This window comes from Onychostoma macrolepis, chromosome 13 (genome assembly GCF_012432095.1).
Source record: "Onychostoma macrolepis isolate SWU-2019 chromosome 13, ASM1243209v1, whole genome shotgun sequence".
Lineage (NCBI taxonomy): Eukaryota > Metazoa > Chordata > Actinopteri > Cypriniformes > Cyprinidae > Onychostoma > Onychostoma macrolepis.
In genome coordinates, this window is record NC_081167.1 from 2,071,684 (window position 1) to 2,089,163 (window position 17,480).

Here is a 17,480-nt window from a genome sequence, read left to right on the forward strand (position 1 = left end):
CAAGGACACATTTAATTATAAACACATTTATAATGTTACAAAAGATTTCTATTTCAAATACATGCTGATTTCTTGAACTGTTTTCCATCAGTGAATCTGAAAAGAAAAAAAATCAGTTTTCATAAATACATGAAGTAGCACAACTGTTTTCAACATTGTTGAGAAGAAATGTTGCAGCAAATCAGCATATTAGAATTTTTTGTAAATATAGCCTATTCCAATGAAAAACAGTTGCTTTACAAAATAACAACATTATTATGATTTTACTGTATTTTACTGTAATTCTTTATTTAGTACTATAGACTTGGTGAGCATGAGAGACTTCTTTCAAAAACATTTAAAAATCTTACAGATTGCAAATTTGTATGTGTACTGTATATTTGGCAAAATAATAGATTATTCTGATTATTAGTACATTTAACTATATGTCAGCATCTTATAGAACCATATGATTACTGTTTAGGGTGCTCCATACATTTCATACAAATGCTCTAATTTGTATATTCATTTCACATGCAAATCACTCAACTGTTTACTTCCCAAAGGAAAAAAACTATAAGGAATTTAAGGAAACCTTTTAACCATAAGGAAATGCATAGATTGGTATATAACAGTGTTCAAGCACAACTGTCCCACTTTACCTGTACTCACCGCACTCAAAAAAGTTTTTTTTTCTTTTTTTAATATTCAAGCAAGACATTTCAGTTGTCACTGTTTACTGACACAGATTCCATTATCAGTTGTACAACATCTCAATTTATTTAATTAGATCAGTTTAAATAGTTTGAAAAACAAACCTGCGTGACACATAATTTCCATACAAAAAGATATTGTTTATAGATATTGCTAGTAAAACAGATGTGTCCCCGTCTGTTTGCGTTTGTGCAAGTATTTGCTGTAACTGCCAGCAAGGCCTGCCGTTGGGAAAATGGTTCCGATAGATAGGATTGTTTCCCAGCTGTGAGCTCAGCTCAGTAGTTGGTATGTTGATTTACTAAATAAAGCGTCCAGCCCCCGTCAGGCTCGGCCGTCCACACATAAGACACAAGCGCACAGATGGCAGGCGGTCCAGTCTTCATGCACATGCCAACAGCGTGGGCAGAGAGAGCGAGAGAGAGAGAGAAAGAGAAAAAAGTTTTTACTTGTGGAACCAAATTATCCATGTGTTTCTCACATTAACAATATTTAATTTTCATTAGCAGCTAACACTAATGAATCCATTTTTAATTACCCAGGCTCCTGGAACAATATATAACCTACACATTCATTATTAATAAATATCAATGGGACTAAAGTAGTGTGAGTGTATATATACTGAATGCATATCCAGGTCACATTCCACCCCAAAATCGTACAAAATAAAAAGGAAATTGTATTTTGCATAAAGAACATGAATCTATTTTTTATGAATGTATGTGTTTTGCATTGTGACGTTTTCATGACAAATAATCATATTTGCTTCCCTCAGTAAAGTTATGTAATTCCTTAGGAAAAATAAAATAGAAACAAGTGAGACATTTAATGCATAATATAATTTGGTCTCGGAAGAACTGGATGAGTTCATGTTGAATTCTTTGACTTTACAAGTAAGATCACCAAAAATTTAAATTAGCTGAAAAAATACTCACCAAGAATGTAGATGAGTTTGTTTCTTCATGAGGTTTGGAGAAATGTGTCTCTGCATCAGTGTCTCAGCAATGGATGCTCTGCAGTGAATGGGTGCCGTCAGAAAGAGAGTCCAAACAGCTGATAAAAACATCACAATAATCCACAAGTAATCCAAGTCTTTCAATCTCAAGAAGACCAATCCTGAAACAAAAAGACATTTTTAACTTTAAACCTTTGCTTCCTGCTAAACTATATCCATAATAATAGCCATACTATTGCTGTCTCCAGTGAAAAGAGTCATCCGGTCTGAATCAGGAGAGAAATCTGCACAGATCAAGCACCGATTACAAGCCAAAACAGGATTTCGATGTGAGAGACAACAGGAGATGGACTTTTTCCACTGGAGGAAAACGCTATTATGGATTCGTAGTGTGGCCAGAAGTGACAGATTAAAGTTAAACTGCCTTAATGATGGATTTGCTACTTACAATCACACAGCTTTTTAGTGATCTAAAAATATGTTTCAGTGAATCTTGGCCTAAGGGTGAGTAAATCGCCTGCAAATTTTCATTTTTGGCTGAACTATTCCACAGTTTGAGACATTGTTAAGACTTAATTAAAAGTCTTCATTTCCTCTCAGTGTATTCCTATTGCTAAATAAGAGAAACCATTGAAATATCAAAGTGATTTTCTTTGTTATGTGCACTTTTCTAACACGCAACGAAAAAACACACACGGCACAATCATTAAGTGAAAACTTCAGGCAGTAGGTGGGGAAGTGATGGGCGGAGGCTCTCCAGGAGGTCACCTCCTCTTTGACAGAAGGTGATGGATGACCTCTGAGCAACCTCCATCAGACTTCCCCAGCTCCTGCATAACACTGGCCATCAGAGCACCAGGGCCGGCCCGCGGGACAAAGGCCAGCACAGGTATTCAAATGACCCCTAATGGAAAGGGAATAGACTCAAGAAGAAAGTGCAACTCTGACTCTAATGAGTTGCTAATAGGAGAAAATCACTTTCTGTTCTCCCAGTGGGTAAAGACAGATGGAGATGGAGGTGTATTTGCTCTGAATGACAGATCTGACAGGCCCATTTGATGAGAAGAGAATTGCACATGCGCTCAGACACGGGCCTGCTGCCATACTCACAGACGATCGCTCTGAACAAACGCACATGCATTACTATTCCACTCTTACTTCAGTCCATATTTTTAAGCTGCTTTCACACCATAAAAAGTGCTCATTCTACACTGAATATAATCCTTCCCAGATGGGAGATCCTGATGTGTGTTTACCTCACATCTTTCCAAACTAAAACAGGACAACTTTTGACTTACAAACAATGAAAACCTTAGAACAAACTTATGAGAACTTAAGCTGATAGGTCTTGCATTTAGAGACGTATTCAGTGGGTAAAGTGCAATTTTGGCCAAAGTTTTATTTGCATCAAATGACTGTTTCGGAAATCATGGTGTAAACGAATCATTTCAGGTAGTTTGATTGTAATGTGTGAAGAAGCTAGTGATTTTTGGTGCTCTAAAATAAAAAAAATCGAATCAAATCAAATAATCTTAGCAACTCTGCTTCTAATATGAATGCATTTTGAAATGTTATGTCTTTGAGTTAAGCTCATAATACTTTAATGACAAAAATGTATTAAATCAGTTCAAATGCAATTTAGAAAGCATGATGTAGTATAAAATCTCCTGTAAAATTAATGCTCAGTTCAATACACTTCACTTGCCAGTCTACTATCAGTGCTGGGTAGTAACTGATTGCTTGTAATCTGCTTTACGTGATCAGATTCCAAAAAATGTAGTACTTGTAACAGTAATTGCTCATAATCAATTACAGTTACTTTTTTTCATGAATTACATTTTTCATTTTTATGATTTAATTGATTATTAGCTTAAATTCCCCTGCAGTTCTTCAATTTACCCCAGTTTGGGAATGATGACGTTGACAACAAAGTATTGGATATATTTTATTTCTCTTTTTATTTTATTTTTGTTAAACGATAATCCCCTTTAAAGTTTATTGTAAAATTAATCTAGAATAGCCAGAATACATTACCTGAAATAACTAATCTAGATTAAATTATCGACTAAAATTTTCATCATGCATTAACAAACTTGTAAGTAATACTATCAAGACCTCTTATATTTTAAATCGAACAGCTCTTGCGGCATATTTAGTTTAGCATTGACAGATTGAGAACTGTTTGTCAATATGTCAAAATGAGTGACAGCATGCTGTATTGTCCGGGCTGACATATGTGTGAGTGTGTGCTGAGCTGCGGACAGAGAAGTGTGCCATCCCTGCCCTTTGTGCGGAGCAGAGAGCATCAGCAGGGCTTCAGCAGCAGCAGGTATTCTCCAGTGACATTAGGATCCAGCAGTGAGAGAGCTTTACATTGAGGGAACTGCTACGGCTTGCTAATGGGATAATAAGGATGTAGCCGGCCCCCGGCACTCCAGCGGCTCTATAGCACAGATGGAGTGCCCTCTTCTGCCGGAGCGATGGATCAGAACGAACGAGGGCTGTGATTGACGAGAGCGACAGCCGCCACCTTGCTGCATTTCCTCTCGTCACAGCGGAAACAGGGACGCTTGGCATGGGTTCACCTTATCTGTGCAGGAGCTGCTGTGTTTCTGTAGAGAACAGCTTCAAAATGAGCTGAACCCAAGTGTGTCCAACATCGAGCTTGATTTAAGAAAGACAGTTGCCATTAATCACTGGACTAATGTCTTATCAAAATAGGCATAAACTGAACCAGACGGACTCATTCATGTAAGTCATTTGTTTGATACACGACCAGTCAAAAGTGTTTGAACAGTAAGATTTTTAATGCTTTTTTAAAAAAATAATTCTCTTCTGCTCACCAAGCCTGCATTTATTTGATCCAAAATACAGCAAAAGCAGTAGCAATAATATTGTGAAATACTTTTACTATTTAAAATAACTGTTTTCTATTTGAATATATTTTAAAATGTAATTTATTCCTGTAATTTCAAAGCTGAATTTTCAGCATCTTCAGTGTCACATGATCCTTCAGAAATCTATATAGAAATGAATACTTTTATTTAACAAGGATGCTTTAAATTGATCAAAAGTGATGATTTATATTTATAATGTTACAAAAGATTTCTATTTCAGATAAATGCTGTTCTTCTGAACTTTTATTCATCAAAGAAACCTGAAAAAAACTACTCAGCTGTTTTCAACATAATAATAATAATAATAATAATAATAAATGTTTTTGAGCAGCAAATCAGAATATTAGAATGATTTCTGAAGGATCATGTGACTGGAGTAATGATGCTAAAATTCAGCTCTGAAATCATAGGAATAAATTACATTTTAAAATATATTCAAACAGAAAATATATTTTTTTGAATGTCCTGTTTTTGCTGTATTTTGGATCAAATAAATGCAGGCTTGGTGAGCGGAAGAGGCATCTTTAAAAAACATTAAAACTTTTACTGTTTTTGACTGGTAGTGTATCATCGATGTCATCACTGTTAGAATAATTCACTTTCAGCACTTATATGTTTGTGCTTATGAAAAAGAAAATGAATCTGAACAAATGGCCAAATCCACACTTTTGTTGTGTTGTCTCGTCTGCAGTCTCAGTCAGCTTCCTTCATGATTGTCTGTCTCATGGTGAGCAGCTGTTATATTGCATTTCAGCATCCAACACATATAACCCAACATCTGCTGTATTTCCCATAACAGTGGCCTGTGATTCCACCCATATCATTAAACCCTCCACTGCCTTCTGAGCTCCAGCGAATGCTGCCACACTGGCCAATATATCAGAGAGAGCTGCTCAGGACAGTCAGCAGCACGGGTCCGCCTTAAAAGGCTGTTTTTCTTTATTTCTTTCAAAGGACTATGTGATATTGTGTGAGAATATATAAAGTATATGAAATGTATAGAGTTTATGCTCAGTACCCTAATCCCAAACTCATTTATATGGATTTTTGATGTTAAAAACACCAGTGAAAGGTTTGGAATTATTAAGACTTTTGTAATGTTTTTAATGAAGTCTCTTCTGCTACAAAGAGACTATAAGTCTACAAAGGCTGCATTTATTTCGTAAAAAAAGAAAAGAAAGAAAGTTAAAGCTCTAATATTGTGTAATATTATTATAATGTAAAATAACTGTTTTCTATGCGAATATATGTTAAACTGTAATTTATTTCTGTGATCAAAGCTGAATTTTCAGTATCATTACTCGAGTCTTCAGTGTCACATGATCCTTCAGAAATCATATTTTAGCATAAACAGTAGTGACAGCGTTCTTGCATCAGTTCAGCACAACATTTATAAAGTACAATAACATTTTTCAATTGGCATTTTTCTAATTTCTAATGCAAACAAAATCGTTACAAATAATATGATCAGTTTATCAAGTTAAAAGCCTTGTTTGAACCCCCCAAACCCATTAATTTTCATGTATGTATAGTTTTTGTTATTTCCTCTTTTGTTTAATAACATTATAGTTAAGAAATCTGACCTTCACAAATGATTTCTTATGGTCATTATCGCAAATTAGATCAGTCATATTTTTTTAATAATAATAATAATAATAATAATCTTAGAATTCTGCACTGTATATATACAATACTGTCACTCTAGCTGATAAGTCCTGCATTCTCATCATTATATATAAAATTATATGCTATTCATCATTACATATCATAAACAATAACAGTTATACATACATATTAAAAATAGTTCTTATAATACATACAAATGTTTAATTTATCTGTGCTCCACATATACACAGCACTGTGTCTTCTAGGAAATATTATTTAAGGGCTTTGAGATTATGCTCAGAAATATAAATATCTGAAATCAGCAGTCACACACACACACACACACACACGTTTGTTTTTGTGAAAAGTGGGGACTCTCCATAGGCGTAATGGTTTTTATACTGTACTTACTGTATGTGCTATTGCCCTACACCAACCCTACACCTAAACCTACCCCTTACAGGAGACTTTCTGCTATTTCAGATTTTCAATACACTCCATTCTGTGTGATTTATAAGCGTTTTGAAAAGTGGGGACATGGAGTAATGTCCTGAAAAGTCACCTTCTCCTTGTAATACCTGTCATACCCTTGTCATTATACAAATTTATGTCCTCATATGTGCTCAAATGCGCGCGCACACGCGCACGCACACGCACACGCGCACACAGCGATGTCTCTCTTCCGATTAGGTGAGCTCTCAGGAGAGTCATTGGGTACAAAGCGTTAACATCTGGCATCCATTACAGCCCCAGATCAGTTGTGATTTGTCCATATGATGACTCTGGCCTAGCCAGACGTGGGGGGCTCACAGACAGACCAGCGCTGCTGTCACTTCTGTTTTCACACCAGTGCACAGCACACACACTATAATTAGCTCTGCTGGCCTGAGCGCGCGCGCACACACACACTCAGTGCTTCACATTGTAGCTCCATGTCATTCAACTTAATGCTGTAATGTAAACTTTGTAATGTGTTCACATCAGCCTGCTTGTAATTTGGAGTCTTTTGTTTTGATGAAGTCTTTTTTTTTTTCTCTTGCACTGGTTAACAACAGTGATCCGTTGCCTAGATCTGATAAAGTGATTTGATTAACGGTTAATAATGCCCTTATAATGTCCCTAGCTGTTTATGTTTAGTTAAAAATGTAAAAACAGCAAATTACTAAATATTATTGATCTCCTTTGTGTGTTTCATTGAATGATTAATATTATAATATCCTACTTTATATCATGTATAAACAGTGATCAGAAGTAAAATGCATTTAGGTATCTCTCAATTCATTGTGCATTTGTTTTTACTAGAAAACCGTCTGTCGTTTACATTTAAATGGTATTCAAATCCACCTACTGTGACCAATGTCTTCTGGCACACAGCCAGCTTCATTGAGCTGCCAAAGCCTCACATTACTCAGGCAGTCCTGAAATAAAGGCCGAGCTCCGACTTGCAGCGTGAAGTCTGGTCCTCTCTGCAGACAGAAGAGACAATACGAGCATCATGTAAAGCCACGCCATTCTTTTTTTGAATGTGCCATTTAAGATTTATCTGAAATAGCTGATACCACAATAAGACAGGGCTGACAGAACATTTGCAAGAAAAAATAATAATAAATTAAAACATACAAAATGCAAATTGTGAAATATTTGAAGAAGAAATATTCTGTAATATTTTATATTATAAATTATATTCTGCCAATCAAAGTTTTGGAGTAATTAGGATTTTTAAATTACTTCACAAGAATGGTCACTAAGGCTGCATTTATTTGATTAAAAACACAGTATAAATTGTAATATTGTGAAACATCTACTGTTTTATTGTAATATACTTGAATAATGTAATTGATTCCTGTGATGCGCAGCTGTATTTTCAGCATCATTCCTCCAGTCTTCAGTGTCACATGATCTTCAGAAATCATTCTGATATGCTGATTTGCTGCTCAAGAAACATTTCTGATTATTATCAATGTTGATTTTATTTTATTTTTTTAGATAAACACCTCTATATAATATTTATATATAACACCTCATCATATTTGGGGGTCCTTGGCATAAAGAAGTGTTACAGTTTTTTCATCTGCTTACACACAAAATCTTTACTTGTCTCAAAATTTCTGAAAGCTGACCCTCAAACAGCAGAAGCACACACCAAATCTGCAAAACCACACGCTAATTCTCAGCCTTTGACTCAGTTTTCAATTTCATAAAACACTTTTTGCAAAACACACAACACACAACTCTCTATGTAACACAAAAAATAACAGGAACTAATATTATGGCAAAGGTATTTGCAAATATTTGCTTTTGAGATGTCTTAGTGATATTTTGAATGCAGTGCTTCATTTTGCAAGAGATGTGAGGCATTGTGCATTTCGTGTGTGCAGTTCTTGGATTCGTTTGTAAAGTTTGGAAAAAAAGAGGCAAAGTTTTGTAAAATCCCTAGTTTAGAAAACACTACAATAATTGTGGTACAGTCCTCCTGGCATAACCTAGAGTTAAGTGGCAATAGTTCAATAGTTCACCAGCAGCAGCATCTGAATCATCAAGTTTTCAGGTTGCAGTCCAGATCATGTTGTCCTCTGCAGACTATGCAACTGAGTGCACTATAATGAGCGCTTGGAGCTTAAGCTTGCATTGTACCATCTGCATGCGTGCCACGCGTGGAGCGTTCGTTCAGCCAAACTGTCAGCGTCTCAGCCATCCGCGTGCTAACTAGCTTCTCTCTCAGCAGCCGACCGGAGCTGACAGCCAGCCATTTACCAAAAGGCTGCATGATGTGCCCTAATTAGCGTACACCACTCCCCTTTGTGCGTGTGATTAAGTAGTAACTGTATCAATTTTGCTCAATCAGATTTGTTTGAGATAATGCGCCTCTGGAGAGGCGATCCATACGCTTGCCTAATCGAGAATCATCTTGCATTATTCCACCGCTGGTAGAGACCTGTGCATCCTCAATGCATTCGATGTAAGGTCTTTAAATGTGTCATGGCATGTAGTATGTACACGTATGTCATTTTTAGTTGATTTAGAAAGTCAATCATATCTCATTTTGAGTAAACCTTTGACAGCTGAATATAAGCAGTCCACCGTGTCACCGTGCACATTTCACTGCCGTTACATTTATGCCAACACTCTCATTGTGTGCCTACATCATTTTGTCGAACAATGTCCCCTACAGAGAGGGGCACTACCATACTTCCCTATGCCAAGACACGAGCTGGCACACACATTACAGCCTACAGACGTATCACATCTCGCTTTATCTGTATTTTCAACTTTCTATCAGCTGTGCCACACAGAATTATTGCTGCGTTCACGTCATGTGGGAATTACCATAATTTTGAGTTGCCGAGTGGTAATAATAACCACTCATGCCTTTGGCTAAATTTATAATTAAAAGTTCAAAATTCTTAAATAGAAGTAAAAGTAGAATTTTCTAAATGCTCCCACTTATATTTTAAAACTGGTTCAATCTTATGTTTCCAGAGTCCTGTGATTTATTTATATGGCAAATAATGAATGTGACCAGTGGTCGTAGAGTGTGTTCCTGGGGTTAGGGTTAGGTTAAAATATAGGGTTAACCCTGGGAACAATGTGAAAGCAAACATATTGATCGAAATATCACAAGTAGGGCTGAGATGAGGGGTTGAGGGTAAGATTTGTATGGGTGCCAGCTCATGTGAGTGGGAGCAAAGAAAGACAAATAGACAAAGACACAGACATAAATGTTAAATGCAGATGATAAAAACAATGGCGAGGATAGAATGGGTTGATGGTTGTATTACATTTAAAGAAACGTAGGGCTGGGTAGAGAAGCAAATAAATAAAAGAGAAGAAACCGGTTTCAGATATACAGCTCTTAATAGCACACTACACAGAGTAGGGAAATGCGAATCTTGCAAGAAAGATGAAACAGTACAGCATGTAATGATGTCCAAAATATTATAATGACATTTGGAAAAGGAATTCAAAAGATGAATAGTCTTCATTTCTGTTATAATATTGAAAGCTGCAGAGTAAGACATGTAGTGCACAGTTCAACAAAGCAATAAATTAATAAATCCTAATTCACACGTCTTACCAGTTAGTGTTGGTAATGCACCTTAACTAAAATTCAGAAGAAGAATAAAGACCCTGGTAATACAGACCCTAGTAATTCCTGTAAAAAAAAAAAATAAAATAATATATATATATATATATATATATATATATATATATATATATTTATTTATTTATTTATTTTTATTTTTTCAACATTAAAAGTCAGTATTTTATACTGTTGTTGTTATTTGTTGAGACAGGTTCAATCTTCTATTTCTTCTGATTAACAAATCAAATACATACATTTTATTCAAAAAGAGCACTCTCTGGAACAGTTTTTCCCAATCACTAATCGATCAATATATGGATTGTCTGGTCTAGTTGCAGGAAAGATTGTGCATGTAATTTCTACACAACTAATGGCACTGATCTGCCACCGACTGGATGTACAGTACATTTACTCCTGCCCCAAAGTCCTGCGAATTATGGAGTTTGAGTTGGACAGTTGCTCAAAGTTGCACCATTTTTAAAGTACCTACAGTACAACTGGCTGACAAGTTATAATATGCACATAAATCTGATAAGGCATTTTAACAGTGAAAGCTCACTTGGATTCACTCAGACTACTTCATTAAGCCGTTTCCACATTGCCTACTTCCTCTTGAACCTACTGACCCCATGATCCCAACATCTTTCAGAGCATGTTCACCTCGTGCTACATGAGCCGCGGCAGCTTTCAAGCATGTGTCGCACCACAATTTAAATAAACACACATCCTTTGATCACACCTGCTCCCAAAAACCTCCCTCTCTCTGACCAGAAGGCCGGGTGGCACGAGGACCTCGCTCATTGGCGGTTGACAATCAAGGACATTTCGTTTTGGGCAATATCAGGGCTGTAACATTCTCCCAGGGAGTCCCTTATCCATAGGCTACTGGCAGACAGACAAACACTCAGTGACAGCCATTTATGGCCAACTAGTGAACGCCATCTGTCAGACACAGTAGGAGAACATTACGGAGCACAGAACTGAGAGCCTCGCTCTTTTATGTTGTCGTATTTAGAGTAAAAAGGGACGCCAAATGCTGACTTGGATGTTGTAGATTGACTAACACAAAGAGGATCTGCTTCTCTGTCATTCAGCTCCAGGGTTTGTGCTTTCCCGTTTAGTCTGTTTAGCTTGTAATTTGCTTGTCGGCAATGAAGTCCTTCCAGGATGAATGCTGATGAATTATCAATTTAAATGAGCACATTCTGCTTGAAGTTTCTGGTCCGTACGTGGAGGAACGACGGCATCGTAAACGCAGTGATGACAAAAAGAGCAAAAGTTTCTCGAAACTAATGAAGCAGGTCGACGCAAACGGCATTTCCGCACAGCATTTAAATCATACCCGTGTATAGCATGAACAATAGCAAACGTGGACATTACCGCTTTAACTGCACAATTAACATGCAAATGAGCGGTGACACTAATGGCTGTTGCAAAACGCTCTTATGATGGAAATATGCTTTCTGTTTTGGCTGTATGGGATAAACATTTGTCTATGAAATCAGCTGATGACAGGCCTTAGGCATTCCCCGGGGGCAGAGCAAAATGGCTCATGCACCTGCCACCTAATTCAGCCCAGGACGTGGACTGGAGTAACTGGCAGGCATAATGAACTGCATTCATCCTGTCAGCAGAGTCAATAACTTATCCCCACAACTGCTTTTGTTCTAGCCGAAGCTCGCGGGTTCCTCCGATGTGCCCCATGCCCTTATTCAACTGAAATTTATTTTCAATTGCAGCCCCCGGTGTCGCCCGGCACAAGCCTGGCTTTGACGGGACTCTCTTTAGCCCTGGGCCGGGAGCATTGTTAGCGTCCGCGTCCATTGTTCGGGACCTTTGAGCGCTCGGATGGTAATAAGGCCACTCTGGAAAGTGTAAAATCTCAAGTGTTTCCAGTAACAGGTGTGTCCACTGACGAGGACTACCCATTTGTCATGTGTGAAAAGAAAGGGCTCCACTTAGCGTAGCTGTCTTTTCGACAGCGGCCGCGGGGAAATTACCCGGGAGCATGTGAGTCTCATCCAACCCCGCTTGACCCCTCTGAGTTTTACGGCTGGCAATCTGCTGCCTTCTTAGCTCGCTTCAGCGCTCTACGTAAACTTTGCATCGAGCGAAAATGAACCCGTATGGCTAAATCTGGCGCATTCACATGATGGACCTAGGCGCTCATGTCGAGTCACGTGCTCTGTAAAATAAAGAATCAAGAAAAACACAACTGCACCAGGATAGCCAGTTAAAAGCTAATGCATCAGATGATTTTTCAACAGGTCAAGTCATGCAATATACTTCACTTTAAAAACTATCTCAACTTTGTAAAAGGAAACTGTAAACAAACATGTTATCATAACAATCAGAATGGTTAATGAAGCACCAGCAGGAAAGGAGTTTATTAACCACCAAACTGTAATTAAAGGAAACAAAGGGAGAGGCATGGAGCGAAAAATACCATGAGGCGTTTAATTTACTTTCGAGCGAGCGTGTGAGAATTGCTTCGCGCCGAGCTCTCATTGGCTGCCTCGCAGATGCTTTTTTGGAAGACATAACACATAAACACAGACTTTGACAAATGACAGATTCTGACTCCAGTATGCCGCATGCTGCTTTCCATTTTGCTGGCCTGCATCTTAGGCGCTGTTTGGAACACAAAACAATCTAGAAGCAAGAATAGACAGAACATAATACAGGCTAGTAGAGAGCTCTAAGTATTAAACTTTGCCATGCAAATAGTATCATATGATGCTTGCCCTATGCATTAATGATGGCTCAAATCATGTGATGGATGATAAAAATGCCTATAGCCACATCTGGAGACCAGAATAGCGTAGAGATTTGAGGGTGGGCTAATTTCAACACCAAAAACACCATGGCAACCACTGAGTAACACCCTGGCAACCACACATAAGAACATAACACTGTAATAGCAAGTGTTTTGTGGTTCATGGTTCACTTTTCGGAGCATCATTTACATTTTTTAGAAAATGTGAAATTACTTTTTGAACCACTTCATTTGAAGGCAGATTCACGTTACACTTCTTTTGTGGATCATTTCAGCCTTAACGGGTGAAGCTACATGCAAGTTTCAACAGTTAGAAGGTTACAAGACACTATGCAAGATACACAGCTGTAACGAGTGCCGACGGCATTTGCGTAACGCTGATTGGTCAGCTTCAGCTGAAGCACCAAATGACGTACAACAATGGATTTAACATTTTAAATAATAATAATAATAATAATAGTGAGCAATTTGGAAAACATATATTCTTTTACATTTAAAATTAAATTCCCGTTGACTTATTCACATTTCCAAATGATGTCATTCAGCATGACAAATCGCGACTGGCCTTCTTTCTTGATTTTATTTGTATATTAAATGTCTTTTTCTTTCTTGCATATATTTTGGCATCTATAAAGTGTGATTAGCGTGCTGAGAAAAATGGATAAAATTCACATAGAACCAAAGCCTAACCCTTACACCTAACTTTAACACTTTCTGCCTCTGGAAATGCAAATTTAATGCAACGTGCACACTGTAAAGTGTGATCATAAGGTTTCGCTCTGCGATCGACAGAACTAGTTTCTACAACAAATAGCTACTAATTCGCTGATTCTGAAAATCAGCGGATAAAATGACGCTTTGCACCGTAGAACGAATCCAATTACGCAAATGTCTTTTGCCAGTGCGGCGTTTTTCAAGCGTTCGTCCCGAAGTGAGCTCGCTGCTTTCCGTCCATCTGGCTCGAGTCCTGGCCGGTGTTCATACACTGTTTGTAGTCCCTAAAAACAAAGTGTAAAACTAGCTCACCATTCTCGCCCAGGCTCTTCTCGTTACTTGTCTAAAAAGGGACTTGAGCCCCTCAACGAGTTAGTTACAAAGGGCTTTTTAATCCTTCGCCTCATTTACATCCCCCAAGAATAGAGTCCTGAATATCTAATCTTCTTCATTTAGGGTCCTGTAATCCGCAAGCCCTCTCTGATGTTTTCTTCTCCCATTCCCCTATGAACAATTAACTTGTAATCTCTACAAACATACATTCAGCTGCTGCCTATCTGATCTGCGCGGAGTCTGTGAAAGGACCCAAGGGACTGCCTTTGTGTTTCAAATGTGTCCAGTGCAATTTTATCATTTACTTCTCCCGCTGACACTTAAGGAAATAGTCTATTATTTTAGAGATAGCTACCGTTTTAGGGATATCATAATAAATGAGAGAATATTTCCTTAAGCAATTTTCATATGAAATGTAAGAAATAGATGAACCAAATCATCACAGCATTGTATTAGAATAAAAACTGAACGGTTTTATTATTATTATTATTATTATTAATTGTATTTTATTTAAAACGGTAGCTTTTATTATGTTTATTGATGTATTTTTATGTTTTATTCGTCTTGTTTAATCGATGTTTAATTAGCATCCTAATGAATCAGACTTTGTCATTAATTTCATGTTGCTGTGTCACAGCTCCCACCATCACAGAATGATATTTTGTGTAAATATTTTTCTTTGTTTCTATCATTAAAACACTGTTTTTTGTTTTTGACTTGCATTTACATTCATTCGCTTTTATCGGCTCACAGTGCAATGTTTTATAGCATGCACAAATTAAACGTTTGGGGACATTACGTTGTTTTCTCTCTTTTTATTGTTTCCTTCTTATTTCTTTATACATTAATTTATTCATCTCTAAAAAGCATTTATTTTGACCGGCCAAGGAAACTATTTCTGTCTGTCACGTATTATGTTTTGGAACATTTTCTTAAAAGTGTAAAATACTTGATTGTATATAGTTATATGAAACGACAATTTTCATCATTTTCTGTAACCATTTTGATATTTAAGAACGGACTGAGATTATTATTTTTTTTTTTTCAATTACAGCTGTAATAGCTGCATGAGGCACAATTAATTTAATATGCACAACATGTTACAAAATATACAAAACACAGAGATATATATATATATTTTTACAGCAATGTTTTATTGAAATTTCATCCAGGAACACTGGGCAATAATAAATATCTCATTTGTCAACAAGAATGTACAAAAATAAACACCACGGCAATCTCTCTGGAATAACAAAACTTTTCCAAGGAAAAAAGTTCATGCTTAGGTTGTTTGAACAAGATGCCATGCCGAATAATTTCAAATAAAGATACGACACAGAAATAACACGACTGAAGGTTCAGCTATGACTTAGGCTGACAATGGATGAATAAAATAATCGAAGGAGATATAATAATACCACTCTAGTGCGAACTAAATCCACAGTCGTACAGTTTTCATCCGAAATGCCATTTCGCAATCCTTGTTACAAGGAACATGTGGGATTCGTCTTTTCATACCCTTTGCAAAAAGATACATGCACGCAACTCCCCCACATCACATGATCAACAAGTAGCCTTGCCGACCCTTAAGCAGATTCACCAGGATAGCCACAGTTTGCGCCAGAACGCCGTAGTAACTCCAGAAAAAATATGCAACAATGAATGAAGCGTCATTCATTCAAGTCAGAATCTGAAGGAGATCCCACATTAATGTAGGCTCTTACTGTTTTACAGTAGAAACTCGGTTTCACTTTATTTCTATGGCCCCTTTAACACGTTCTGTTGACTGTAATTAATATTTCTCTAACTTACTCTCATTAGAGCGTTAGTGGAGTATTAGGTAGGGTTAGGGTTAGAATAAGTGGAAATGTTCTTGCAAAGTGACTTACAGTCAGCAGAATGTCTGTTGGGACACCGTCACAATAAATAGTTAGCATTTATTAATCAGACAGCCTATACTAATAGGCTACTCTAATGAGAGTTAGTTGACATGTAGGTGCAAAGTTACTCATTGCTACTCATCAAAAGGGACCATCAAAATAAAGCGTTACCAGAAACTCTAATCGTTGTCTCTGCGTTTTTTGGCGGACAATGTGGTTACCACGGCAAATTTTGGTAAGGGGAGTGAGTGCTCGCGTTTCCAGGGCAGCTTCAAACACATATACTCCACCTCAAATAGAACAATTTACTCTCATTTACAGTGAATTTACAGTGAATTTATGCAGCACGTACTCCATAAGGGTAAAGTAGTTACCTTACAAAGCAATCGAAGAGATCCTTGTTACAAGGACGAAGTTGCGAACTCGTAAGGGCTAAAACAAACAAACAAACAAACAAACGAACAGACAGACAGACAGACAGACAGACAGACAGATCATGCAAAGTCCAGTCCGTTCGCTGTTCACTTCATCGCGTCCTTGTTCTCTGTGGAAAGCCTCGTCAGTCCTGTGGAGGTGATGGGCAGGTGGGGAGGCGGCGGCACCTGGCAAATCGTGCAGGGGCACGGCAAGCCCGCCCAGTGCTGGAACGAGCCCCCGAGCTGCAGCGGAGGCGCGGGGCTGCTCTTCATCAAAGAGTGCGGCGCCCTGATGGAGGTAAGTCCCGGTAACGTGCTGGAAAGCGTCGCGGAGGCCGACGAGGTCAGTGCGCTCCCGAGGAGAGGATGCACCTGGTGCGCCGCCGCGCTCGCGCCGCCGTGGCCCGCCGTCCCGCAGTGAAACGCCGAGTGGTGGCCGCCGTAGATCTCGCCCACCAGCCGCTTCATCTCGTCCAGCGAGCTCGTCAGCATCAGGATGTAGTTTCTGGCCAGCAGAAGCGTGGCGATCTTGGAGAGCTTGCGCACCGACGGCCCGTGCGCGTACGGCATGACCTCGCGGAGCCCGTCCATCGCCAGGTTCAAGTCGTGCATGCGTTTGCGCTCTCGGCCGTTGATCTTCAAGCGCAGCTGCTGGATCTCATGCTCGGTCACCTGCTTCTTGAGCTTGTACTTGCTGCCGGAGGCCGTCTTGGACGCGAGCTCGCCCGTCATCTTCTGGAGCAGCTCGCTCTGCGTGGACGACACCGAGTTCAGGCGGCCGTCTTGAGGATGGAGGTGGTGGTGGTACATCCCATCCATGTCTGGAGAGGAAGCTCTGCTGGAGCTGGAGTCCGAATTCATTTTATGGCTGCGCTTGGGTAGGAGGTTGTCTCTTGCTCTTGCCTTGTTTTTATTTCAAGTCACTCCTGCTAGATCACCTGATTTATCCCACTGGAGGCTCTCTCTCACTCTCACTCTCTCTCTCTGTAGATCGAGGCCGCGTCTCCTGGTTTGATTTCGCACCTCTTGCTCTGTGGCGACGCATCACAGGACTCCGTATTTATAGTGCTGCTCGAGAGGGGCCAAACAAAAGGAGCCCCTCTATTCATAACGGTCTTGTTAGGATG

At 38.6% G+C, this 17,480-nt stretch overlaps 1 protein-coding gene and 1 long non-coding RNA gene across 2 annotated transcripts in view; both read right to left on the bottom strand.

Annotated features, from left to right (window-relative positions):
• Nucleotides 1-871: 871 nt before the first annotated feature.
• The window catches only part of LOC131552506 (uncharacterized), a 39,907-nt gene continuing 23,298 nt past the window's right edge, over nucleotides 872-17,480 (bottom strand). The window contains exons 3-5 of the long non-coding RNA XR_009273989.1: nucleotides 7,499-7,616; nucleotides 1,629-1,809; nucleotides 872-1,073 (exon numbers count right to left, since the gene is read on the bottom strand). This is a non-coding gene — a long non-coding RNA (uncharacterized LOC131552506). The remainder of the gene's footprint in view (nucleotides 1,074-1,628; nucleotides 1,810-7,498; nucleotides 7,617-17,480) is intronic.
• Nucleotides 16,459-17,214, bottom strand: olig3 (oligodendrocyte transcription factor 3). Its single transcript, XM_058796335.1, has one exon. It carries the CDS (start codon nucleotides 17,212-17,214, stop codon nucleotides 16,459-16,461), a length of 756 nt encoding a protein of 251 aa, XP_058652318.1.

Bases quoted from the DNA above. Each gene is read 5' to 3' on its own strand.
- olig3 (XM_058796335.1), bottom strand. From the start codon at position 17,214: ATGAATTCGGACTCCAGCTCCAGCAGAGCTTCCTCTCCAGACATGGAT.